The 22,950-nt window shown below is 65.8% G+C and overlaps 4 protein-coding genes across 4 annotated transcripts; 3 read left to right on the forward strand and 1 right to left on the reverse strand.

Annotated features, from left to right (window-relative positions):
- Positions 1-83: 83 nt before the first annotated feature.
- CHLRE_11g482841v5 (uncharacterized protein) lies at positions 84-2,969 on the reverse strand. The gene is made up of 4 exons (XM_043067780.1): positions 2,677-2,969; positions 2,187-2,597; positions 1,667-2,050; positions 84-1,399 (listed from the first exon to the last, which is right to left on the reverse strand). The coding sequence occupies exons 1-4, from the start codon at positions 2,872-2,874 to the stop codon at positions 1,316-1,318; spliced, it is 1,077 nt and encodes a 358-aa protein (XP_042919785.1). The 5' UTR covers positions 2,875-2,969; the 3' UTR covers positions 84-1,315.
- Positions 2,970-3,147: 178 nt separating this feature from the next.
- CHLRE_11g482850v5 (uncharacterized protein) lies at positions 3,148-8,131 on the forward strand. The gene is made up of 16 exons (XM_043067781.1): positions 3,148-3,357; positions 3,459-3,571; positions 3,670-3,736; positions 3,835-3,989; positions 4,260-4,520; positions 4,694-4,801; positions 5,026-5,166; positions 5,263-5,375; positions 5,483-5,717; positions 5,885-5,938; positions 6,087-6,157; positions 6,286-6,436; positions 6,559-6,666; positions 6,825-6,908; positions 7,066-7,218; positions 7,348-8,131. The coding sequence occupies exons 2-16, from the start codon at positions 3,509-3,511 to the stop codon at positions 7,582-7,584; spliced, it is 2,001 nt and encodes a 666-aa protein (XP_042919786.1). The 5' UTR covers positions 3,148-3,357; positions 3,459-3,508; the 3' UTR covers positions 7,585-8,131.
- Positions 8,132-8,179: 48 nt separating this feature from the next.
- Positions 8,180-12,091, forward strand: CHLRE_11g482900v5 (uncharacterized protein). The gene is made up of 7 exons (XM_001697290.2): positions 8,180-8,330; positions 8,422-8,515; positions 8,958-9,039; positions 9,445-9,497; positions 9,885-10,006; positions 10,509-10,637; positions 11,108-12,091. Exons 1-7 carry the CDS (start codon positions 8,301-8,303, stop codon positions 11,204-11,206), a joined length of 609 nt encoding a protein of 202 aa, XP_001697342.1. The 5' UTR covers positions 8,180-8,300; the 3' UTR covers positions 11,207-12,091.
- Positions 12,092-12,189: 98 nt separating this feature from the next.
- CHLRE_11g482952v5 (uncharacterized protein) lies at positions 12,190-22,945 on the forward strand. The gene is made up of 11 exons (XM_043067782.1): positions 12,190-12,764; positions 13,076-13,246; positions 13,496-13,654; positions 14,058-14,255; positions 14,405-14,576; positions 14,809-15,148; positions 15,272-17,817; positions 17,937-18,364; positions 18,548-18,771; positions 18,977-19,625; positions 19,777-22,945. Exons 1-11 carry the CDS (start codon positions 12,588-12,590, stop codon positions 21,760-21,762), a joined length of 7,050 nt encoding a protein of 2,349 aa, XP_042919787.1. The 5' UTR covers positions 12,190-12,587; the 3' UTR covers positions 21,763-22,945.
- The last annotated feature ends 5 nt before the right edge of the window (positions 22,946-22,950 follow it).

The raw sequence follows: 22,950 nt of genomic DNA on the forward strand, positions 1-22,950 counted from the left end.
TTAGAACTCGTGGGCTCGGGGAACCCCAGAGGAGAGAGTGTTGGGGCGGATCCTGCGGGCCACCTGATGCGGGAGGCACGAGCTCGAGGGTTGTTGTCTTCCCGACACGCTCCACCGCTCCAATCTTGCCCTTCTTTCGCCACGTTTCGCTCCGCCTGGACCCTGTTGCCTTCCAGGTCTCATTTCTTGCCAAGCAGTCGAGCTCTAATCGGCCGACGCCACCATCATTGACGTGGCACAGTACCGTAATGCACTAGAAGGCACGCACGTTTAGTTCATCTTCTTTAACTTGCAAGTTAACATGTCTTCTGCATCTCACATGGCAGTAGGGGGCAAATGGTGCTGTGTCAGATTCGGACAAGGCCCCAGCAGGTGGCAAGGGAGATGGCCAGATGGGGGCTTGCCGCTTGCGTGTAGCAACTGCAGAGGTCAGAGGACCCCGCCCCCATGCAGCACTTGTACCTGACCGGTGCAGATGGCACTGCTGTCTTATAAACGGCATCCAGAAACCGACTGTATACATCCAAACCGGAGGCTGGCCAGGGCAAAACGTGTTAATGTGTAGCATGCAGATGCTCAGGGTGCGCAAACGTTTTAATGGCGTGCCGATGCCCCTACACGCCCGTTCGCACCGTGCTTGACCGCATGTCCGCTTGTAGACACGCCACTCCAGGACCCGAACTGCAAACCGCTCCTTTTAATCACATCTTCAACTACTGAGCATCGGTGCCTACAATTTTGTCTGTCGCTACACACTTGCTTCTCAGGTCGCCCACCATCCGCCCTCACAGTTGACCCCCGGGCAGCGCAACATGCCTGTCACTGCACGCAGTCCTCCGTGTCGGCGATGTGTGTGCAGCCCCAAGCAACACGTGCTGGCACGGGCGGCTCCCGGCGGCCAAGTCATCCCGGCCGCCCCACCACTGGCACTACTTGGCCATGTTGGTGGGGATGACTGGCTGGGCCGTACCGCGCCCTCAGCGCCCCGTGGTAGGTCCCCGGTGCCCACTGGCGAACCATCAGGCCATCCGGCCGGTCCTCCAAAGCTTGAGCTGTGCGCTCCGCCACGCCAACCTGCCCCGCCGGCCAACCGCCGCCATGCTACACACCCGCACCCCGGCTGCGGAAGGCGCCGGGTATGTTCCACACGACTCCGATCCTGAGGCCCGAGAGCGTCATATCATTGCTGAACGTGTTGCCGCCCCCCACGTGGCCGTGCCAGCTCCTACCACAGCGCCAGGTCACATACCGCCGATAATGTCAAGCCCCGACACCCATGATCCTCCAGCCCCCCCCTGCTGCCTCCTCTCCTTGCTCATGGCTGCAGCGGCACCGCCGACACGGCCGCCTGTATGAGCTGCGCACAGCGCTGGGGCGCTGTGAGGTACAGGTGGGCGACCTGCCAGCGGGTGGGGAGGGGGGGTGGGAGCACAGGCGCCGGCAGTCACGGCTCACGGCGCGTGCATGCATTGATTGCAGGGGACGTTCATTTGGACGCAAACCGGAAGGCGAGAAGTGCGGCCCCCTAAATGTTCGGCATGCTACTGCTGGGCGCCACCCCTGCACATGCATTCTGCTGGTAGGCAGGCCCCGTCCCTATCGTAGTGGGGTCCTTGCTGTACAGTTTCTACGCACCCGGCCCCCACCAGCCCGTCACGCAGCTCACCAGCACCTCCACTGCCGTGGCCTTCTTGTAGGTCCCGGCGCTGACGGACTTGGGTATGCTGCCCACCGCGGCGTTGCGGCCCCAGCGCAGCACATCAGCCTCGGCAGGCGTCAACACAAGCAGCTGCGACGCAGCTGCACCGGAGGCATCTGTGGCTGCAGCGGCTGCTATGGCTGCAGCTCCCGCGGGTGAAACTGTAATAGGCATCGACGCTGCGGCCGAGGCACACGCGTCAGGGCCAGTCGTCGAGGTCCGTCCCAGCACTTCGGACGCTGGGTGTGGAGCTGGTAGATGCTCGCCGGATGTGGAAGGCGCGGGTAGTGGCGACGGCGACGGCGGTATGAGGGGAAGACCCACGCCTGTGAGCGCATCGAAGACCTGGGCCTGCCCAGGTGAAGGCAAGTGTACAGGCGTCAACGATCAAATGGCACTCCTGCTCACGAGCTCATGACATCACTGTACGGCTGAAGACGAAGCACTTAGTGCCAGCTTGCATCACATAACCCGTCAAGTTGCCTACCTGAAAAGTCGCGCTCGCCCACAGCTTGCGCTGTTGCCGCGTGAGTGAAGCCAAGTGGCCGAGCGCCGCCGCTCTCCCGTGCCCCGGTGCGCCGCCTCCGCTATCACCGCCACCGTTTCTGCTGCTGCTAGTTCCGGTCTGCTGCGCATTAAAGGCGGCCGCTTGACCGCGCACCTCCTCACCAGTGCCGCCGCCGCCGCCGCCGCTGGAGGGGAGGTGTAGTGGCGGCCCCCCGTCAGCAGTGCACGAGCTGCTGACCGCACCATCGCTGTCCACCTGCCTTGCGTCAGCAGGCATCTGCAGCCGCCCTGGCCCAGCGGTATTGCCTAGGGCTTGCGGAGACTCATGTGGCCTCGCCTGCTGCCCCTGAGGCAGCATATCTAACTCCAGCTCCAGGGCCCGTGTGTGAGCCTGTGTGGGCCTGACACTTCGGCACACGTCCCTCTGGCATTGCGTGACGTGCACACGCCAGCCCACCAGCCATGCTTACCTCCCAGACTGCGTCCCCAAGATAAGCCAATGCAAGGGGGCTATAGATGCTGCGGGGGTTGGCGGCCGCGCTGCCGGTGAGCTGCGGGGGTGGCAGCATGCACGTACAGTGAAGGGATGAGCGCCGGTCGCTGCATCGCCTGGGCAGCGCCGCCTTGCTGCCACCAATGCGACGCATGTATGTACGCATCTCAGACATGTCTATTGACGGAAGCATGCGACAGTTGTGGAGACCTCTTGGCGGCCAGTCAGAAACGATGTTGAGTGTGCTTATATCCCATCATTATTTTGGTCTTAATCGCTGAAACAATTGCGTGCATGCCATACAGGTAATGTGCTGCGTGAGACAGCGGCTTGCAGGGTTCATGGAACTGGATTTTCCATTCCGGGTAGCCGAGCGCAATCCCTCGCGGACTCAACACCCGCACTGTGGCAGGCCTTGACTAACACAGAACATAAAGATTAGCACTCACTCCCAGGCCCCGAGACAACTTCCGCAGCTCCCCAGCTGTCCATTATGTCGCTCTGAAGACGCAACCCACCCCAGCGTCATTTAGGAGCTTTGACGAAATGGAGGTCCTCGTAGACACGCGCTATGAGTTTGACGCTCCCCAACACTACGATTTTGAGGCTGAGAACACGGATTCGCAGGGCAGCTCCTGGTTTGCAGCACAGGAAGAAGGTGTGCCCAGGGGCAACCAGGATATGTACATAAGTACTTTCGGTCTCAGAGTATTGAGGGGACGTACCCACTGACGTGCTGTTGACCATGGCCTTGCGCAGCGGTCCTGGCCGAGGAGGAAGCCGAAAATGCAGCGACCAGTGCTCCTCGGATGCCTCTGAAGGAAAAGAATGTGGCAGTTGAGGCGGGGCCATCTAAGGCAGCCGAGGTGAAGGTATGGTGTCTCAGGTGGTCCTGTCTACGGCAAGTCCGACCGTGCCAATAGGCAAACCTGAAACCTTGCGCGCCCACCCTGCTCCCATTGACTCGCAGACCACCAATAAGCAGCCAGCTGCGGTGGGGGTGGCTGTCAGTCAGAAGAAGCGCAAAGCCAAGGAAGGCAAGTCCTGCAGCACCAAATGGCCTGTGGGGGCTGGGTTGTACCGCCACTACGGCGTTTTGCGACAGCCAACGTGCTTTTGTGTCTGCTTCGCGCAGGTGGCTCTGAGAAGGGCCATGTGGCGAAAGCAGCGAAGGGCAACGAAACTGTGGCGAAAGCAGCAGCAGTATCAGCACCTGTGGTGCCAAAGACACGGGCACAGCATGCAGCGGCGGCGGCAGGATCAGGTGGCCGCGGCAAGGCAGCCAAGGAGGTGAGCGCAGTCATTGGAGTACTGCGAAATCCAACGAACTCTGAGCGCGGCCGTGGACAGCTGCAGGAGGCGTCGGTCGTAGCTAGCGGGCAGTGGAAAGCGCGGGGTCAGCGAATGGTGTTGCACATGTTACCTGTCGGGGTGATATAGGTCCCAGTAAACGGCCAGCGGCAGGTATCCTTACAGTCGCGCAGTGTCTTTGGGCGCCGTTCCAGTCCCAGTGTCGTGCAATGAAGGGCTAACAATGCCATGACCGTATGCACCTCGCAGTTGAAGCCCGTGAAGGTGGCCATGAAGCTCAAGGCCAAGCCCAAGGCGGCACAGCTGCTGGTGGCGAAGGCTAAGGCCGTGGCTAAAGCAAAGAGTAGCAAGGCTGCGGGCGCTAGCGGCGAGGGCGCCGATGCCTGTCAGCTGGCACCCAAGGGCACCGCCGCTGGTGGTGGGCCCAAGGCCGGCCGCGCGCTGGCTAAGATGCTGCAGCCCAAGCGCGTCATGCCGCTGCGCTCCACCAAGCAGCTCACCGTGCCGCAGGTGGGCAGGGGCGTTCCTAGCTAACCCTGACAAGCTAAGCAAACAGGGGTTGTGATCTTGCCTTTCGTGTTGCTTTGGCGCCGCGCATTAGCTAGGCGCTGATGCATGCGCTGACCTTGTCACGTGTGAGTTTAAAGCCCCTTCCGCTGTAATGTGCACCTGCGCCGCGCCAGGATGTGGAGCTGGCGACCACCAAGCGGGCCGCGGTGCACGGCGGAAAGCAGGTCGAGCAGCAGCACAGGCAACGGGATGATGATGATGATGGTGACGAGGCCGATCCGGTTGAGTTGGATTCCCACGACATGCCCTGCGCGCGCACAAAGACTGGTCCACACGCCAGTCTTGGATGGATGTGCCCGATGCGCGTTTTGTACTTATGGCATTTCGACACGGCAGGGCGCGCCCCTTCCATGCCCATCGCCTTTACCTTGATGCTGACTCTTCGGTATTGCTGGGCTTGGGGACCTGCGCCCTGTCGGCCGCTGCCTTGTTCTTTCCTTTCCAGGATGGCTCGGGCGCCGATGATGGCTCGCCCTACAAGCCGCTGGTGCTGCGCGTCAAGGAGTTTGACAAGACGCCGGGCCGCTTCAAGCGCAAGCCCGACCAGCCCGCGCCGTCCAAGCCGCTGTCCATCACCGAGGCGAAGGTACAGTTGGGCGCAAGGACGGACATGGACAGCATCAAGCCCTATCTGTACAAACGGTAACCCGCATTAGCTCGCTGGCGGCCTGCATGTTTACAGGAGCCCACGCTGCTGACCAACGCGCGCTCGCGGGCTCCTGCATTCAAGCCGCGTGAGGTGGCGGAGGCAGAGGAGATGGCGGCCATGCCCCAATTCCGGGCCAGCACCCTCAAGTAGGTGCCAGCGGAGACCACTGCCAGTTCTGCCTGCTGCGCGTTATGAATGATAGCCCTAGCTTTGACTCAGCAAACTTGTACCCCTGACCTCCCAACCTCCACAGCCCACTGGTACTGCACAGCTCTGGGCTCATTGGTGTGCCCAAGGTGGAGAAGCGCGAGCTTACGCTGCCTCAGCCCTTCCACTTCGTCAGCGACGACCGCGCCGAGGTGCGACAGCAGCGGCAGCAGCAGGAGGAGCAGGTGGGCGGGGCGGCCGGGCCCTCGGGCTCGCGGCCTGAGGACAAGGTGGAGCGGGACCTGCCCAAGCGCGCCCGCAAGAGCGTGGCGTACAACCCGGTGAGGATGATGCCGAGTCTGGGGCGGCCAGGGCGTGGCGGCAGGTGCAGAGGGTTAAGAACTGGTCCAGGGCCAACGTTGGATACACTCGATGTGAAACAACACCTGACTGCTAGCTAGCGCAAGCACATGAACGGTGTTGATGGCGCCCATCTGCATGTGCACAGGAGCTTGTAGTACCGCGGTCGCCCATGCTGCGGACAAAGATGCGTGCTCGCGAGGTGAGTGGCGCCGGACCCGACCTCCGTTCACTGCCACCGCTCTTGCGAAGCATTCAGCTGGCCCCAACTGATCACGATGCTGTTTTCTTGTCTGGTCACCGGCTCTGCTTGCCTCCTGCGGTGTGCGATGGGGAACTCACGACTGCAGAGCAAAATTCCGGAGGAGCCGCAACATGAGTTCCGGGCGCGGCCAGTGCCGAAGTTCCTCAGCGTGCCCGGGTGGGTGGGCAGTGCGCACCCGCAGCAATGCACGTGCAATGTCGGGCGTACTCTGTGTAGAAACAACTGGCATGCTTTGGATCGCATCCAAGTCTTTTGCACTTTAATGCCCGGCTGCTTCCCGACAGGGTGGACCTGCCGGTCGGCCACCACGGCGAGGCCCCCGCGCCCACGGTGCCGGAGCCATTCCGCCTGGCCACCGAGCAGCGCGGCACGGCGCACCGCAACGCCATGGCTGCCCGGCTGACAGCCGAGGAGGAAGCGGCCAAGCGGGCGCGGGTGAGGCATCTCGTCATGGCATAAGGGCGTGGACTTGGCTGAGCGGGTGGGACAATGCGGCAGCACCTGTCTCGGTCGCTCTTTATGACCCAGGCGCGCATTTGCTCTCCCGTGGCCTGTAGGTGCCGCGCGCGCTGGGCCTGCCGCTGTCCACGGACATGCCGCTTGTGCCGCCGCGCCCCGAGCCCAAGTCCCTCACAGTGCCCGAGCCCTTTGGACTGGCCAGCGACGTGAGTAGCTCGTACCGCATGCATGTGCTGTGTGATGCCCGCACCCACACGCGGTCTGGCCAGGGGGCACAAGTGCGGGCTCATGGCCTCGAGGCCATGTTATCACTGCCTGCACCCGCCATGTTGACGCGCCATGTCACCGTGTCGACTGTCTGCAGGCCCGGCACGAGGATTACGAGGAGAAGAGGCGGCGTGCGCTGCAGGAGGAGGAGGCGGCGCGGCGGGCGGAGGCGGAGTTCAAGGTGTAGTGGAAGGGAAAGGGTACTGGTGCACATGGGGCGGGGCAGCGGCGCGGCCTCCGTATCTCCAACTGCTGTGCTAGCAGCAGCCGTAGTGCTTTGGATGTGTGGCAGGTGGCGAACATCTTGGTGCTGCCGCTGGCGGCTGGCTGTCCTGCAGGCGCGGCCGATGTGGAAGGGTGCGCCGTTCCGCGTGCACGACTCGGGCGCCGTGCTGACGGTGCCGGAGGAGGTGCACTTGGCCACTTCGGCGCGCGCGGTGGAGCGCGAGGTGTTCAACCGCACCGTGGAGGAGAAGTGGAAGGAGACCGAGGTGAGGGTTGGCCGTGTGCAGCCTGGGCATGTGCCATAGCAGGCGAAGAATCCTTCGGAGGATGGGAGCTGTATTAGCTTGCATCGCCACTGATACTCTCGGCCCTACGCACCACCCCTTGCACTGCAGGTGGCCCAACAGCTGGCGGCGCAGGAGGCGCGTATGCGCGATGAGGAGGAGCGGCGGCAGCTGCGCAAGGCGGCGGTGTTTCACGCGCGGCCCATGCCGGACCTGTCGGCGCCGGCCCCCACCAAGCCGCCGCCCGCCAAGCCGCTCACCAAGCCCGTATCACCGCGCCTGGGCCGCAACAAGCGCCGGGCCGGCGGCCCCGCTGGGGAGGAGAGGGACGACCACACCGAGAAGTAGCGCAGCGTGCAAACGTGTGCAGTGGGTTGTCATGTCCACGGCCGACAGAGTGAGGTTGTGAGCATGTAGCGCAAAGCTGCAACGTAACCAAACAGCGCCATAGCGCGGCGGGAACGTGTAGGGGGGTGGGGTGGATTGAGTTCGGGGGTTCTGAAGTTACTGATTTACGAAGGCGGAATGGGACTGGGCGGTATTACGGTACACTGTCGATCCGTTCTCCTGTCCGTGATGTTTGGACTTCCTCCCAAACGGGCATCATGCCATGCCGTCCCTGGTGCAAATGGAAGGCGCTAGGGTGTCCTCACGCGCAAGCACTGCACCCCTAGAGGCCCAGACGTCCATCAGACTTTGACTTGTAGACCACGCTTGCACCCATGGCTGCAGCTTGGTGAGCAATGCTTGCAAGGCACGGCTAATGCTGCGCAGCCGCCTCTTTCCCGCGGTCCTCGTCTTTGCAATCCAGTAGTGGCACCGGGGCAGCAAGGACTGGCGGGCACAGACACGCGTGCAACATCGGTGCGACGGTGCCGAGGCACACTGGATCTAGCGCCACTTGGGTTCGGTAGCTCCTCGCGCAATTCTGCTGGCGCAAACGCGAATTAACCGCATTGTAGTCCCCTGAATGGTTTACGCAGCCTCTGCCTCTCCGACACGGCCCCGGGCGACTCAGTAACTGTTGCTTTCGCCCAAGTTCTGCTCGCTAGCGTGTCATCGCGATGGTCGATACACATGACTATACATTCAAAGTAAGTTTAGGTTGGGTGCGCGCGTTCGGCGTCGGGTGACAGCATGGGTCGACGGATGTGAAGCTTAAAACGCCTCCTTCGCAACCCCCAGGTTTTGCTGGTAGGCGATAGTGGCGTAGGTAAAAGCTGCATCTTGACGCGCTTCACGTCTGGCTCGTTTGAGGAAAACACCACGTCGACCATCGGTGAGACACCGTGTGAGCCCACGGGGTCGCTAGCTGGTTGTGTGCAGCCTCTCCGGTGGCGGGTAATGGGCATGTACGCACGGCGGGGTGCGAGTAGCCGAGCCATAGGGCGCTGGGGACGACTCAGGGGGCCGGCGGGAGGGGCACGGCCGTGTCAGCTTGGTGCTGCAAGGGCCGGCGCCGCCTCGGCTCCCCGAATGGACTTGCTGAGGCGTGCTGGCGTTGCATATGGGAGAATGCCGGGACGGGCGTGCAGGGCCGGCCGTGTCAGCTTGATGCGGGCCGTGCGTCAGGCGCCGGCACGACTTCCCAAATGGGCTGGCTAACTCTCCACGAGCAATCGCATGAGTTCGAGTCATGGGACCCACTTATTCCTTCGAGCCCGGAGGGTACTTTACAAAAACGAATGCGTCCGTTCGCGCACATCATGCACGGCACGCAGGCGTGGACTTCAAAGTAAAATACCTGGAGGCGGAGGGCAAGCGCTGCAAGTTGACAGTGTGGGACACCGCGGGGCAAGAGCGGTGAGCATGCCTCGTGTTGGGTGGTGGAGGTAATGGCGGTGGTGGAGGAGGGGCATACGCCTGATCCCAATGGGGTGGGGCAGGGAAACGGGAGCCCAACCCTGGATTGCATGAAGCTGCCGGGACATGTTCGTGCGGTACGGCCACTAGAGGTCCTGGGCGAGTTTGAACGGAGGGCTTCTGGCGCAGCGAATGTCGCTCTACGGTCGCGTCGCCAGGTCGGCACGCTGGAGTGCGGGCGCCATGGTCGGGTGTGTGTGTGTAGTGATGAGGGGCCCTTGCTTCAGGGGTTTGGCCCAGCTGCAGCGGGTGCACGTGGGCCACGCCCTTCACCCGCCACGCCTGCCAGGCAATTTAGCCCCTTCTCCTGGACCTCCTGCCCGGCCTCTTTGCCCATGCCCGCAGCTTTCGCACCCTGACCAGCAGCTACTACCGGGGGGCACAGGGCATCATCTTTGGTGAGCGAGAGCGCGAGTGGGCGGTTGAGCGGTCGTGCGTGCGGACATGCGTGCATGGGTGCGTGCGTGCGGACGGGCAGGTGGGCGTGCGGGCGAGTGGGCTGGGGCCTGGAGGGTGGTTAAAAACCGTCGCCCCTGAGCGATTCGAGATTACGTACGGGCTCATACAGCTTCCGTGCCTAGTTCCAAGTCCTCGTTGCACCCTATGGCGGCTCCCTTGCCGGTTAGCCTGCCGGTGTAGTTCGCTAGTCTCGCGCCAAGCCCCGGATGCTACCGTACTGTCGCGTTGGCCCTGCCGTTCCATGTTTGGATGGGCTTTCCAGCTATCCAGTCATACTGGGACACATTGTTGGGATTTGACACGTGTACGCCCACGCCCTGACGCAGTGTACGACGTGACGCGGCGCGAGACGTTCGAGGCTCTGGAGGGCGCCTGGATGCGGGAGTGGGACATGTACAGCACGGTGGAGGGCGCCATCCAGATGGTGGTGGCCAACAAGACAGACCTGGTGAGAGCTGCGGGGGGAGGGGGGGGGCAGTGTGAGTGTGTGTGTGTATGTGTATGTGTGTGTGTGTGTGTGGGGGGGGTTGTAAATACCAGCCCAAACTAAACCAAAACCAACGAAAACGAGCGGAGTGCAGGCAGAGGCGTTAGTTGCAAGCGAACATACTTACGGGATGTGGGCCGAGGCGTCGTGGAGCAGCAGGGCAAGCAGCGCCGGCGATAAATGTCACCGCCCGGGCTCGGGGGGGTGGGGTTTAATTCATTCCAACCCCAAAATTAACCAGGGGAGAGGGGCAGTGGCGGCAGTAGGGGGGATAGCAAGGGTGTATGCGGGAACGGTGGGACTGGCGCCAAAGCAGGAGTCTGGGTATGCGTGGCGTGTGACGCAGGCGTGTTGGGCCACGCGCGTGCCAGTAGGGCAGCTGCTCGGTTGATAGGCAGCGGGCAGGGGGTCCTGTTGTCACTTCCTGCCCTCGTCATGCGTATGCAACCTGCACCCCGCGCAGGACTCGGCGCGGCAGGTGGCGACGCAGGAGGGACACGACTTCGCGCGGCGGCACGGCTGCCTGTTTGTGGAGACGTCGGCCAAGGGCAATGTGGCGGTGGGGCAGGCCTTTGAGGAGCTGCTGGCCAAGGTGGGGCCGGGCTGGACGAAGGGGTGGGGACACGGGGTATGGGTTAGTGGTGGTGGCCACCACGTCTGAGGTCGACCGTGTGCTGGGGTCAGCAGAGTCACTGTGGTGGGTGGGGGTGAAGGGAAGCATAGCGTTCAAGCGGTGGCTGGTGGAGTACCATCGTGCACGGGGCAAAGGCCGATGGGCAAGGCTGGCCATGTGGTCGTGGGCCGCCCCTCCCCTGAGTGGCGGCTGCTGGCCAAGGTGCGGCCGAGGAGGTCGGTTATTCCAATCCCGGTGCTCGGAGGTACCGCCTCAGCATAAACGCAATGGTGTGTGCCGTGCCCGCCGCGCCGGTAGCGCTTGTTCGCCGTCGCCTCGGGCTAACGTACACATGCGCGCTGCGGCGCTGCTCCCCCGCTCGCTCCACCCTTTCACCCCTCCTCGCCCATGCCCACTCACCGCCCGCATCCCCCTCCCCATGCGTCCAGATCCTTGACACGCCGGCGCTGCTCGAGACCACGGCCGTGGGCGGCATCAAGCTAGGCGCAGCGCCCGCGGCGGCGCCCGGCGGCGCCTGCTCCTGCTGAGGCGAATGAGGCATGAAGCAGCGGCATGAGAGGCCCGAGTGTGTCTTGTGGGAGCGTGTGTGGTCTTGTGGGAGCCTGTGTGGTCTTGTGAGGGCGTAGGAGGGAGGAAAAAGGCAAGAGTGCGGTAGAAAAGGGGTGCCAGCGCATTCGTAGGTTGCCGCTGCCGGAGCAATGCACCGCGTTAAGGTAGTGCCGTGCTGTGTACGGTGGGTTCGCACGGTGTCCCGTGCCCGGCCGGGCACAGTGCGCTTGAGAGGTTGGTTCACAGGCCACAGTTGTTTTTTGCGGAAGGCCTGGGTTGCGATAACGCCAAGCCATCAAGTAGGGGCGCAAGGGAAGGCGGGTTGCTTGCCCGCTCCGCTGTTCGGTTGGACAACCTGGCATGGAGGAGTGGTGTTCAGGTTAGAAACTTCAGGTACCACCCCCAACTGCGTACGGCCTGCTTGAAGGCTTCCAGGCGACGGCATGAGCACGGGCTTGTCAAGGAGCGGAGAGGAGGGCTAGGAAGGGCCCTCCCGCCTCCGTCACACCTTTCCGCAGGCGCGGCGACGAGGCCCGGTGCCTTTCATACCATCCACCCGCGCGATGTCAAGTTTAAAGTCTCACTGCCAAATACCGAGCTAACTCACCTTGAATGTTTTCTGGACACGATGACAGGGTTACAACCATCCTAACCCAGAAGTCTGACCCTTATTACACCGCGCAAATTATTGAGGCAAATGTACATTGCCAATTCAAGGCGTATCACAGACAAGCCGGAGCATGGAGAACGCAGGCGTCGGACTGCTTTGCAGGTTGGCGTGGCGTTTGATGGGCAGTGATTGCGAGTAAAATTGGGCTTGCAACACATGGAAGTGGACTACAGCATACTTCGCACAGAGACAGCCTGAAGAGGGGGAGGGCAGCTGCTGATTGATGACGAGCGCGGCTGTGTGGGCCGAGCCAACAAGTCCAAAGTCAAATGCGGCCGCTTCTGCTACGTAGGCTTGCGACAATACAGAATTCATACCGAGATTTGCATCGCATACTTTATAAGTACACAACGAGAGTCAGGGCCTTGACAAATGCTTTGCTGCGCGTAGTTGCAGACTCGCGCGCTACATTCGTGACCTCTGGCCTATCGTAGCTCCTTGTATGTGGATGCTAACAAGCATTGGCCCCTGGTGGAGTTAGCAGAAGAATGTCAGTTTCACGCGTGCGTGCGCCTAGAAGGTGCACATAGTGTTTTTCCTGTGTGGCGAGGCTTGCACTTCAAGCTGTCCCACGTCCGGGCGTCACCGGGCACCGCAGAATGCCGTCGGTCGCGCTCGTCCGTGGTGAAATGACGCTGTGAATACTTATACAGAAAGGACAGCGTCCAGTATACGTATCTGGTCTTAAGATGCACATTCAAGCTAGGGGTTCCGTGCAGCTGCTGGTTGTGGTGCTGCTGCTGCTGGCGCACGCGCACTCGTCAGCGGCTGACTTCGCCGGCTACCCCTACTGCACCACCTCCCCCACGGGCACGTGCCAGCCCTGTGAAGTCTCATCGTCTGGCTCCTCAGACGTGCCTTGCACGGTGAGCAGCTACCGGGGTCAAACGGGGAACCGGGATGCGGATGGCCACGAAAGGGTCTTGAACGGCGTGCACGGACGGGAGCGGGACTGATCTGCGGGTTTTATCATGACCATGAGGGGTTGAGGGCATCCGACCTATCTCGTGAACACTCACTTCAGGTTAGGCTTGTTTTGACGCCTGCAACTCGGGCTGGCTACCATGGCAGGTGTGCCGTGTGGACATGCGTCCGTTCGACTCCCCCGCACCGGGTCCCTGCACCAACCGCGCCAACCTAGCACCGCACCTTGATTCCTGACGCCCCTCCCCCTCAGACGGGCGACGCCTTCGGCGACGACCCCGCCATATGCACCGCCTACTTCTCACCCAACTACCCAAACAACTTTGGCGGCGCGGACAAGTGCGCGACAACGGGCGGCGGCAGCAGCACGGCGTGGCGCGCGGAGGTGTTCGCGGCCGACCCGGCTGGCGGTGGTGCCCCGGATGTGAGGCGGGGCGGGGATGCATGGCGGTTGGGGGAGATTGGGGGCAGGTGCCCCACCAGCCGGCAAGGTCCCGCCGCCTGACAATCATAGCCGCACTGGTGCCGCCATGTGCTCCCCTCGCTGCGTCCATCCGGTGGGTCCCCCGCACCCCAGCCATGTCTGCCCGCGTCTGACCTCGACCGCCTGCTGCCCCCCCCCACTGCTGCCATCTGCACCGCCCACTGCCGTACTTCCACTCCCCCCCACCAGATCCGTGTGGGCGAGCTGCAGGCGTGGGAGGACACCTCCGGATACATGGTCGTGGGCTTCATGCCGCAGTGCCCCTACGTGCTGGACCTGTCTGCGGGGGCCGGCGGCCCGCTGACCATATCAATCACCGACACAGCCATCAGCGGCGGCGCCACGCAGGTGCGTGCGTAGTGGCCGTGTGCGTGTGTGCCGGCCGTGTGCGAGCATCAGCCCGTGGTGGCGTGTGGTCGGATGGCGGCATCGGCATGCGGGCGATACCACAAGGGGCGGGCGCGGGGTGTGGCTGGACTGAAAGACGGCCAGCAGACAGGAACTTGGGCAGCCAATGCGCGCAGTCGACAACGTGCATTGCCGGTCGCCTTGGCTTGGCGTGGCTTACACCTTTGCCTCGGCGGGGTTGGGTGTTGAGCGTCCGCCGCCGGGACCCATGCATGCATGGCCGCGAGCGCAGGGTGTGGCGGTGCGTGTGGTGCAATGCCGGGCGGCGGCGGCATTGGCCAGCGTACGAAACGCGAACCCAAGGCCTTACTGACTGCACGCACCGCATGCACAACATGCACAGGGCAGCTGGAGCACCAGCATTGGAAGCGTGGCGGCGGCCGCCGCGGCAGTGGCGGGCGGCGGCGGCGTGCCTACTGACGGCGGGGGCAATGTGCCGTACCTGTCATGTGCGGGCTGGCGGTTCCAGATCCGTGGGACTGGCGCGGGTCAGCTGGCGGGCGCCGCATGCCAGCCCTACAAGCGCACCGTGACCCTGACGGTGGGAACTGGGTGGCGCTGCCTGCGGGGGAGTGACTGCAAACTGTACACAGCCCACGACCCGCACCGGCACACCGACCTGCACCGGACACGCTGGCTGGCCTGTCCCGAGCCGCACTCACACGCATGTGCATGTGCATGTGCACACAGGCCAAGCTGGTGACGGTGGCTCCGGCCGGCACGGGTGTGTGTGGCGTGCTGAGCTCCGTCAGCAGCAACATTAGCCTGAGCCTGACCTACGTCTACAGCGCCGGCCTGTCGCCGCCGCCGCCCACCCCGCCTTCACCCGCACCGCCCTCACCGGCACCACCGCGTCCGCCGGGTACGTGCTGGCCTGCTGGGTGGGGGTACGTGCTGGCCTGCTGGGTGCGGGTCGCTCGGGCCCAACAACTTTGAGGTGTGGTTGGTACGCCTGCGCGGTAGCAGTGGGGTGGCTGCCACTGAGTGCTTGTCGAGCCCGAGGGCTGGCGGGATAGTTCGCGTGAATACTGGAACATGCAGCGCGTCTATCCTGTTCTAGGCTAAGGCCCCGCATGTTGCCGCACCTTTCACAGGCACACCGCCGCCCTTGGCCCCGCCACCGCCGGACTTGCCGCCAAGCCTTCCGCCGCCTCCCAGTCCCCCACCCAGGCCCTCTCCGCCGCCCAGCCCGCCCCCGGCACCACCTCGGCCGCCCTCTCCGCCTCCGCTTCCCCCCAGCCCGTCTCCACCACCCCCGCTTCCGCCCTCTCCACCTCTCCCACCTGTCCCTCCAAGCCCGCCTCCTCCATTGCCACCATCACCCATGCCTCCTTCACCGCCGCCTCAACCGCCCAGCCCGCCGCCCACACCGCCGCGGCCGCCCTCACCACCAAACCCCTTCCCACCACCGCCACCTAGCCCCAAACCACCCTCGTGAGTCTTGGCAAAAGCGCCGATAACATGACTTGATTTAACTTCACGGGGGCAGTGACGTCTAAGGCATTTTTGGTAATCTCTGAACTTACTTTCCAATGCCCTCATCCCGCGACCTTGCAGGCCGCCACCGAACCCTTTCCCGCCGCCCAAGCCCCCTCGGCCGCCGCCGCCCACACCACCCAGTCCCCAGCCACCCAGCCCCGAGCCACCTAGCCCGGCGCCCCCCTCGCCACCACCTTCTCCTGCTCCCCCGTCTCCCATGCCACCATCTCCCTTCCCTCCATCGCCACCTCCGAGCCCATCACCGCCGCCGTCGCCACCGCCCAAGCCCCCGTCACCCGCACCTCCCAGCCCCGCGCCGCCGCAACCGCCCTCTCCCCCGCCGTCTCCGCGCCCGCCCAGCCCTAGTCCACCCTCTCCACGACCGCCCAGCCCCAATCCTCCCAGTCCCAAGCCACCATCCCCGTTTCCACCTTCGCCCAAACCGCCAAGCCCGGCTCCTCCGAGCCCCTCTCCACCAAGCCCTTTCCCGCCGTCGCCACCTCCCTCTCCGCCTCCGCTGCCGCCAAGCCCCCACCCGCCGAGCCCAGCACCTCCCAGCCCCGCGCCTCCGAGCCCTGCGCCGCCCAGCCCTTTTCCTCCAAGTCCGCCTCCCTCGCCGGAGCCACCTAGCCCCGCGCCACCTTCCCCGGCACCTCCTAGCCCAGCACCGCCATTGCCACCCTCTCCACCGCCCTCTCCACGTCCGCCCAGCCCCAACCCCCCCAGCCCCAAGCCGCCTTCCCCGCTACCACCGTCACCAAGGCCGCCGTCGCCGTTCCCGCCATCGCCCAATCCGCCCAGCCCTACGCCTCCATCTCCACCTCCGCTTCCGCCCAGCCCTGGGCCGCCGCTGCCCCCGAGTCCGGCCCCACCCAGCCCGGCTCCCCCGAGCCCGGCACCACCATCGCCACCTCCCAGCCCGGAACCGCCCAGCCCCGCGCCTCCCAGGCCACCTAGCCCGGTGCCACCCAGCCCCGCGCCACCCAGCCCCTCACCTCCCAGCCCACCGCCCAGCCCGGTACCACCCAGCCCCGCCCCGCCGTCCCCTGCGCCACCGTCCCCGGCCCCTCCCAGCCCGCCCCCGAGTCCCCGGCCCCCGAGCCCGTCGCCACCCAGCCCTCCTCCCTCACCTGCGCCTCCTAGTCCGGCACCTCCCAGCCCTTCTCCTCCCAGCCCAGCGCCCCCGAGGCCGCCGCCCAGCCCAGTGCCCCCTTCCCCAGCGCCCCCGAGCCCGGCACCCCCCTCTCCCTCTCCTCCCTCACCGCCACCCAGCCCCGCGCCACCCAGCCCTGCGCCGCCCTCCCCGGCGCCTCCCAGCCCCGCTCCGCCGCGGCCACCGCCCAGCCCCGAGCCGCCGAGTCCGTCTCCTCCCTCACCGCCGCCCTCGCCCGAGCCGCCCAGCCCGTCACCGCCGGCACCACCCAGCCCTGCCCCACCATCACCTGCTCCCCCCTCGCCGGCGCCGCCCTCTCCTGTTCCTCCGCAGCCACCCAGCCCGCCGCCTCCACTGCCTCCCAGTCCGGCGCCCCCCAGTCCTTCCCCGCCCAGCCCCTTTCCGCCTTCGCCGCCGCCTCCGTCCCCAACTCCTCCCAGCCCCTCGCCTCCCAGCCCGCTGCCTCCCAGCCCGGCACCCCCCAGTCCCCATCCGCCCAGCCCACAACCGCCCAGCCCATCTCCCCCCAGCCCACCGCCGAGTCCCGAGCCGCCCAGCCCCGCGCCGCCGTCACCGGCCCCTCCAAGCCCGGCGCCCCCTTCACCCGCGCCACCCAGCCCTCACCCTCCTGTACCTCCCAGCCCCTCACCACCCAGCCCGGCGCCGCCCAGCCCCGCGCCACCCAGCCCAGCCCCTCCCAGCCCGGACCCACCGTCTCCTAATCCGCCCAGCCCTGCGCCTCCAAGCCCCACCCCGCCCTCCCCTGCACCACCCAGCCCCCATCCGCCCAGCCCCCATCCGCCTTCTCCCGACCCTCCCAGCCCCGCGCCTCCCTCGCCTGCCCCACCCAGCCCTGCGCCTCCCAGTCCCGCGCCACCCAGCCCTGCGCCTCCCTCACCAGCACCACCCAGCCCTGAACCGCCCTCCCCTGAACCGCCCAGCCCGGCACCACCATCGCCGGACCCGCCCAGTCCCGCACCACCCAGCCCTGCTCCACCCAGCCCGGCGCCGCCCAGCCCGGAGCCGCCCAGCCCGGCGCCCCCAAGCCCTGCACCGCCCTCGCCTGCACCACCCAGCCCCGCTCCACCTTCGCCCGCTCCGCCCAGCCCGGTGCCACCAGCGCCGCCGTCGCCCTCTCCGCCTCCTCCCTCACCTTCTCCTCCTCCCCCATCTCCGCCATTCCCACCTTCGCCACCACCACTTCCACCCTCCCCCGAACCTCCGAGCCCTGCCCCACCACGGCCTCCTCCTCTGCCGCCTTTGCCGTCCCCGCCGCCTCCCAGCCCACCGCCCCCGCCCCGCCCACCGCCTCCACCCACGCCGCCGCGGCCGCCACCGCTTGTTTCAGTGCTGGGCATTCCGGATTCCTTGTTGGGCGGCAGCAGCGGCATCACCGCCAGCAACTCGACGTCCTCGGCAGGCGGGAGCACTGGCGACAACGCCACCCAGCAGCAGCCCCCCACAACCGCATGTGGGTGTCGGTTCCAGTGACATATCTTATGTGACGGCAATCCTGTTGATGATTGATGTGCGTTCCACTTGATGCCGTCGCCCGCTGAATCCCCCCCCCCCTCTTGCCCTGTCCCACAGTGCTGCTGCTGACCCAGACCACGACCGTCTCGGACGCCGATCTGGAGGCAGCAGCGGCTGCAGCTGCGGCTACCGGCAACGGCAGCAGTAGCGACAGTAGCAGCAGCACGGGCGCAGTCTCCAGCGCCGCCCTGGCGGCCCTGTTCCCCGGGGCCTCCAACGTGACGGTGACGGGGCGCTCCGTGACCTTCCCCATCGGGCTTGTGCAGCTGGCGGTGCTGCCCGTCAGCATCAGCACTGGGGGCTCGGGCGGCGGAACCATCGACGTAAACGGCGGCACGAGCACCACCACCCCGGGTGGCGCTAATGGCGGCACGAGCACCCCCACCACGGGTGGCGCTAACGACCTGTGCCCGGGCGAGCTGGCGGCACTGGCCAGGTCCATCCGGTCCGAGCTGGCGGCGCGGCTGGGGCTGAACGACAGCCAGGTGGGTGCGCGGCCGTGCGGTGCATGAGGGGCATGAGTGTGTTGCAGTGAGGATTGGGTCAGGGGCATGAGCCTGTGCAGGCCTGTGATGGTGGGGTGTGAGGTGGTGATTGGTGTGTGAAGGGGAAACCACGACCGAAACGTGTGTGTGTGTGTGTGTGTGTGTGTGTGCCCCCGGGTGCAGGTGTCTCGCATCAGCTGCACGCTGGACGTGTCGCCGCCATCCGCTCGCCGCAGCCTGCAGCAGCAGCCGCAGGGCGCTCCACCGCCATCGGTCGGCAGTGCGGCGCAGCAGCTGTGTGACGCGGGCGGTGGCGGCGGTGCGGGCGGCGGCGGCAACAACCGGACGGCCGTGGCCATTAACGTGGAGCTCACGCTACCGCCCGACACCAACGTTACGCGGCTGAGGTGTGTGTTGGAGTATGTCTGAAGAAATGGAACGCATGCGTTTGGGACCCGGTGTGAAGAGGCCGACTGGCTGGGCTGACCACGCCGGCTGCATCCCACCGATACTCATCATCATACGTGCAACATGCACCCCTAGTACCTCACCCACGCCTGCGAAATCACACCTGAACTCCAAGTTTTCATATCCACACACACACGCGCACAGGACCTCTATCCAGGAGGTGGTGGCGGCGCTGTCCGCGGCGCCACAGAACGCCACCGCCTACACCGGCGCCGCCAGCTCGTGGGTGGTGTGCTCGCCGCCGCCCTCCGCCGACTCCATCCGCGCCGTGGCGGGTGTGGCGGTGACGTACGCGGTGCCGCTCACCGCCGAGGGCGCAGCCGCATATGCCGCGCAGTGCGGCGGCGACACATCATCAGGCACCACTAGCAGCAGCACCACCAGCAGCAGCACTGCTGCCGCCGTGACGCCGCTGCAGCTGAGCAGCAGTCTGACGTGTGCCCTGGTGCCGGTGGCGGGCGGGCCCACGGTGCCGAGTGACCGTGACCTTATGGCGGCGCCGCCCGGTGTGGGAGGCAACACCTATGCGGGCGGCCCACCGCCGGCGGGTGACGCCGGCTCCGGTGGCGGCAGGTCGGGCATCGACCGGTCCCTGGCGGTGATCCTGGCGGGCATGGCTGTGGGCGGCGCCATACTCATTACCTGCTCCGTCACGGCGCTGGTGCTGGTGCTGAGGCGGCGCGAGCGGCGACTAGAGGAGGAGGCGAGACGCAAGCGGCTGCGGGAGGAGGGAGGAGAGGCGGCGGCCGCGGCTGCTGCTGCCGCGGCGGGCGGCGGACGAGGACTACAGGCGGTAGGTGGTCGGGCGGGCAGCTTGAGGTCTCTGATGACGGGGACTGGTTTGCCCATTGCTTCCTTCGGTGTTTGGAGTGTCGCCTTCATGTGATGCTCGTGGTGTCATACGCTCCGTATGTCCCTCCGCACCCGGCCTGACGTGTTTGCAGAAGAGCCCCGGAGGCTTGGAAGGCAGTGGCGGCGCGATGACACCCGACCGCCACACACCTGGCGGCGGCGGTGGCGGCGGCGGCGCGGCACCCTGGACCACAGCAGGCGGAGGTCTGGTCACCGCAGGAGCCGCCGGCGCAATGCACTACGGCGCCGTACCGTACAGCGGCAGCAGCGACAGCAGCCGACTGGACGGCGGCGGGGGGGTGGGCGGAGGCAGCAATCAACTGGCGGTACAGGGAGGGGCCGCCGCGGCCGCGGCGGGCCAGCAGGGCCGCACCGGCGTCTCGCGCTCCGGCGCCGCCGGCAAGAGCGTCAGCCTGAGCGGTGTGGTGCTGCAGCCCGCGGAGCCGTCAATCCATGCGGCGGCCCTGGACGCAGCTCTGGCGGCGCTGGTGGGAGGGGGTCGGGGCCTGCAGTGGCCTGGAGGGCCGGATGGCCCCGCCTCTGCCGCCGCAGTGCTGGTGTCGTCCTCCAACCAGCAGCAGCCCCAGCCGCCTGCCCAGCCGTCGCCGCCGCCACGCCGCAGCCCCAATCCCTTCCACCTCGCTAGCCAGGGGCCGCGGCTGAGCGGCGACGGCCGCAGCAGCCTGGTCAACGGCGGGGGCCACGCGCAACTGGCCAGCCCCAGCTTTGGCGCCGGGCCCGGACTGCCGCCCGGCGTGGGCGCAAATGGCGGCGCGCGCTCTGCTGCGCACCTACCTTGGGGAGCCAATGGTGGGGCCGGCGCAGCGGTGCCACCCGGTGGGGACGCAGGTCTTGGTGGCAGTGGCAGTGGCAGTGGCGGTCGCAGTGGCGGTATCGGCCGCTGGAGCAGCAGTGGCGTCATGCCGGCAGGGGCAGGGGCTGCGGCAGGGGCGGGCGCCGCCATGCACCCCAGCAGCCAGCAGCCCAGTCGGCTGCGTCTGGCCAGCGGCAGCGATGCGCTGGTGGGTGGCGGTCCGGCGCTGCTGTTACCAACTGGCTCGGGTAGTCTGGGCGTGATGGCGGGCGGTGCAGCCGGCGGCGGGGCAGTGCGGAGCTACCGGCCCGCACTGGCCAGCCCAGCTGCGACCAGCAACCCATGGCGCAGCATGCCCATCCCGTCAGACCCCACGGCGGACGTGTCAGACGTGGAAACGCTGAGCCAACAGGGGGGCAGCAGCGGCGATGAGGCCGGTAGCCTGCCCATCCGCCTAGGTAGTCCTTCCTTGGCTGGGGCAGCGGGCGCAACTGCTGCTGCTGCGGCAGCGGCGGGTGTGCGGCGGCAGCGTACCAGCGGTGGTCTGGCGTCGCCGGCAGCAGCTGCGTCCACTCCAGCGGGCGGCGGCCGGTCTGCTGTGCGGCGGGTGCTGTCGTCGGCATCCCGCATGATGCTGGGGCGCAGCGCCGGCGGCGGCGCGGCTGCGGACGGGCTCCCTGCCAGTGGCCCCCAGAGCGCCAGCGGTGCGAGCCGACACGTGCTGACCACCAATGTGGCCTTTGAGCCAGGGCCGCAGCAGCCGCAGCCGCAGGCCACCGCAGCAGTCGGCGCCGTGGCCCCGGGGTCCGCTGCCCGTGCGGTCCCGGGGTCCGCTGACGTGGCAGCCGGCACCCGGCGGACCAAGCGGGTCACCCTGGCCCCTGCCGCCGACCCACCTGCCGGTGGTAGTGCCGGTACCCACGGCGGCAGCCTGCCGCGCCGGCTGCACTCACACAGCGGTACGAGCGCCGCCGGGGCCGGCCCGCGCTCAGCCACCGTAGTGGGCGGCATGGGCGTCGGCCCCGTGACGTTCTCGCCGGGAGCGCGTGCTGGCGCCGGCGCCGCTGGCGTGGCACCGGGACGCACGGGGCCAGGGGCTACGGGGCGCGCAGCCACTGACACGGGTCTGTTGGCCACTGGTGGCCAAGCGCTCCCGCGGCCGCGGCCTCCGGCCTCGGGCTTGGTGGAGGTGGGTGGACTGCCGGGCAGCCCCCGCCGGGCCTCACTGGTCATGTACGAACAGGCGCCGTCGCCATCACGCTGAACGAGGAGCTAGGGCGACAGCAGCTGCCTGAGCAGCTGCTGCGCATTCACCTTCTGCGCGCTTGGAAAGAATGCCCGCGCGTTACGTCGAAGCCATTTTTTCGTCAGCGTGTATGCAGTGTATGCATATATTCGGTGGGAGCGCTGGGTAACGCAAGCGATGTCGTGAAACTGGTTGGACAAAGGACTTGCCGCTAGCGCCGCTTAAAGGGGAAGTCTTCACGGCATGTTACACTTACTGGGTGGCCCCCCTCGCTGCGCTCCCAGGACTTGTGTGGCGGCCATTCTACTATTTTCCTGCTTTCTCTCGGTAGGACACTCCAATGCACGCATGCACGCAAAGAATTTATGCTCTGCCTACCCTAGTCGTGCATTTTCTGCGAGCGGTGTGATACCCGCATCGTGCATTTGACGATTTCGGTACTACTGATGGATGGTGTTCCGCCATACGGAAAATTTTGGATTGGGATTTGCTTACGACACGTGTGGAACGAGGGACAATCTGAGTTTTCGGGTCTGAGTGTTCGAGTGTCCGGGCTTTCATTATCTTATCCTGTTTTGTTTGGTACTGGAGAGGGTTTCTGTCTACTCTTGAGGATGCCGAGTGGCATTCGTCACTCAAGGTGGGGCGGCTGAGTTCCTGTTGCACAAACAACGAAATTTGTGGGAGCATGTACTTTATCTTTTGCCAGGGGTGGTCTGATGATGTAGTTCTGGGCCGCCAAAGGTGGGGTGTCAGTCATCGTCCTTGGGGGTCCGAGAGCCCATCATGGCGGATTGCAGGAAGCGCCCCACAAGCAGAACTATGGGCCAAACGCAGCATCATGTGGCTCAGACATGCATGTTATGCCGTAATAAGCAGAAACAAAGCGTGGGAGATCCATTTGCGCGTCCTGGCGTGGACATGTTGGCACGTGTCCCCACAAACGACACATGCGCACGGACATGGCGGGGCTCTCAAGCGCTGGTGCGCATGGATTCATGTTTAACAAGCTGCCCATACATCACATCGCATAGATTGGAACGGGGTGGTGGGCGGGGTCGAGGGGAAAGATTGCGGCGTGTGATCGAAGCCTCAGAACAGGACCGCCGATGGCACAGCGTGATAGCGCTCGTCAGAATGGGTCGATTGGCACCACTTTGGAGGTTCACAACCCCTCAACGACAAGGTTTTGTCCGTTGGGGGTTC

This window comes from Chlamydomonas reinhardtii, chromosome 11, assembly GCF_000002595.2.
Source record: "Chlamydomonas reinhardtii strain CC-503 cw92 mt+ chromosome 11, whole genome shotgun sequence".
In the NCBI taxonomy this organism is placed as follows: Eukaryota; Viridiplantae; Chlorophyta; class Chlorophyceae; order Chlamydomonadales; family Chlamydomonadaceae; genus Chlamydomonas; species Chlamydomonas reinhardtii.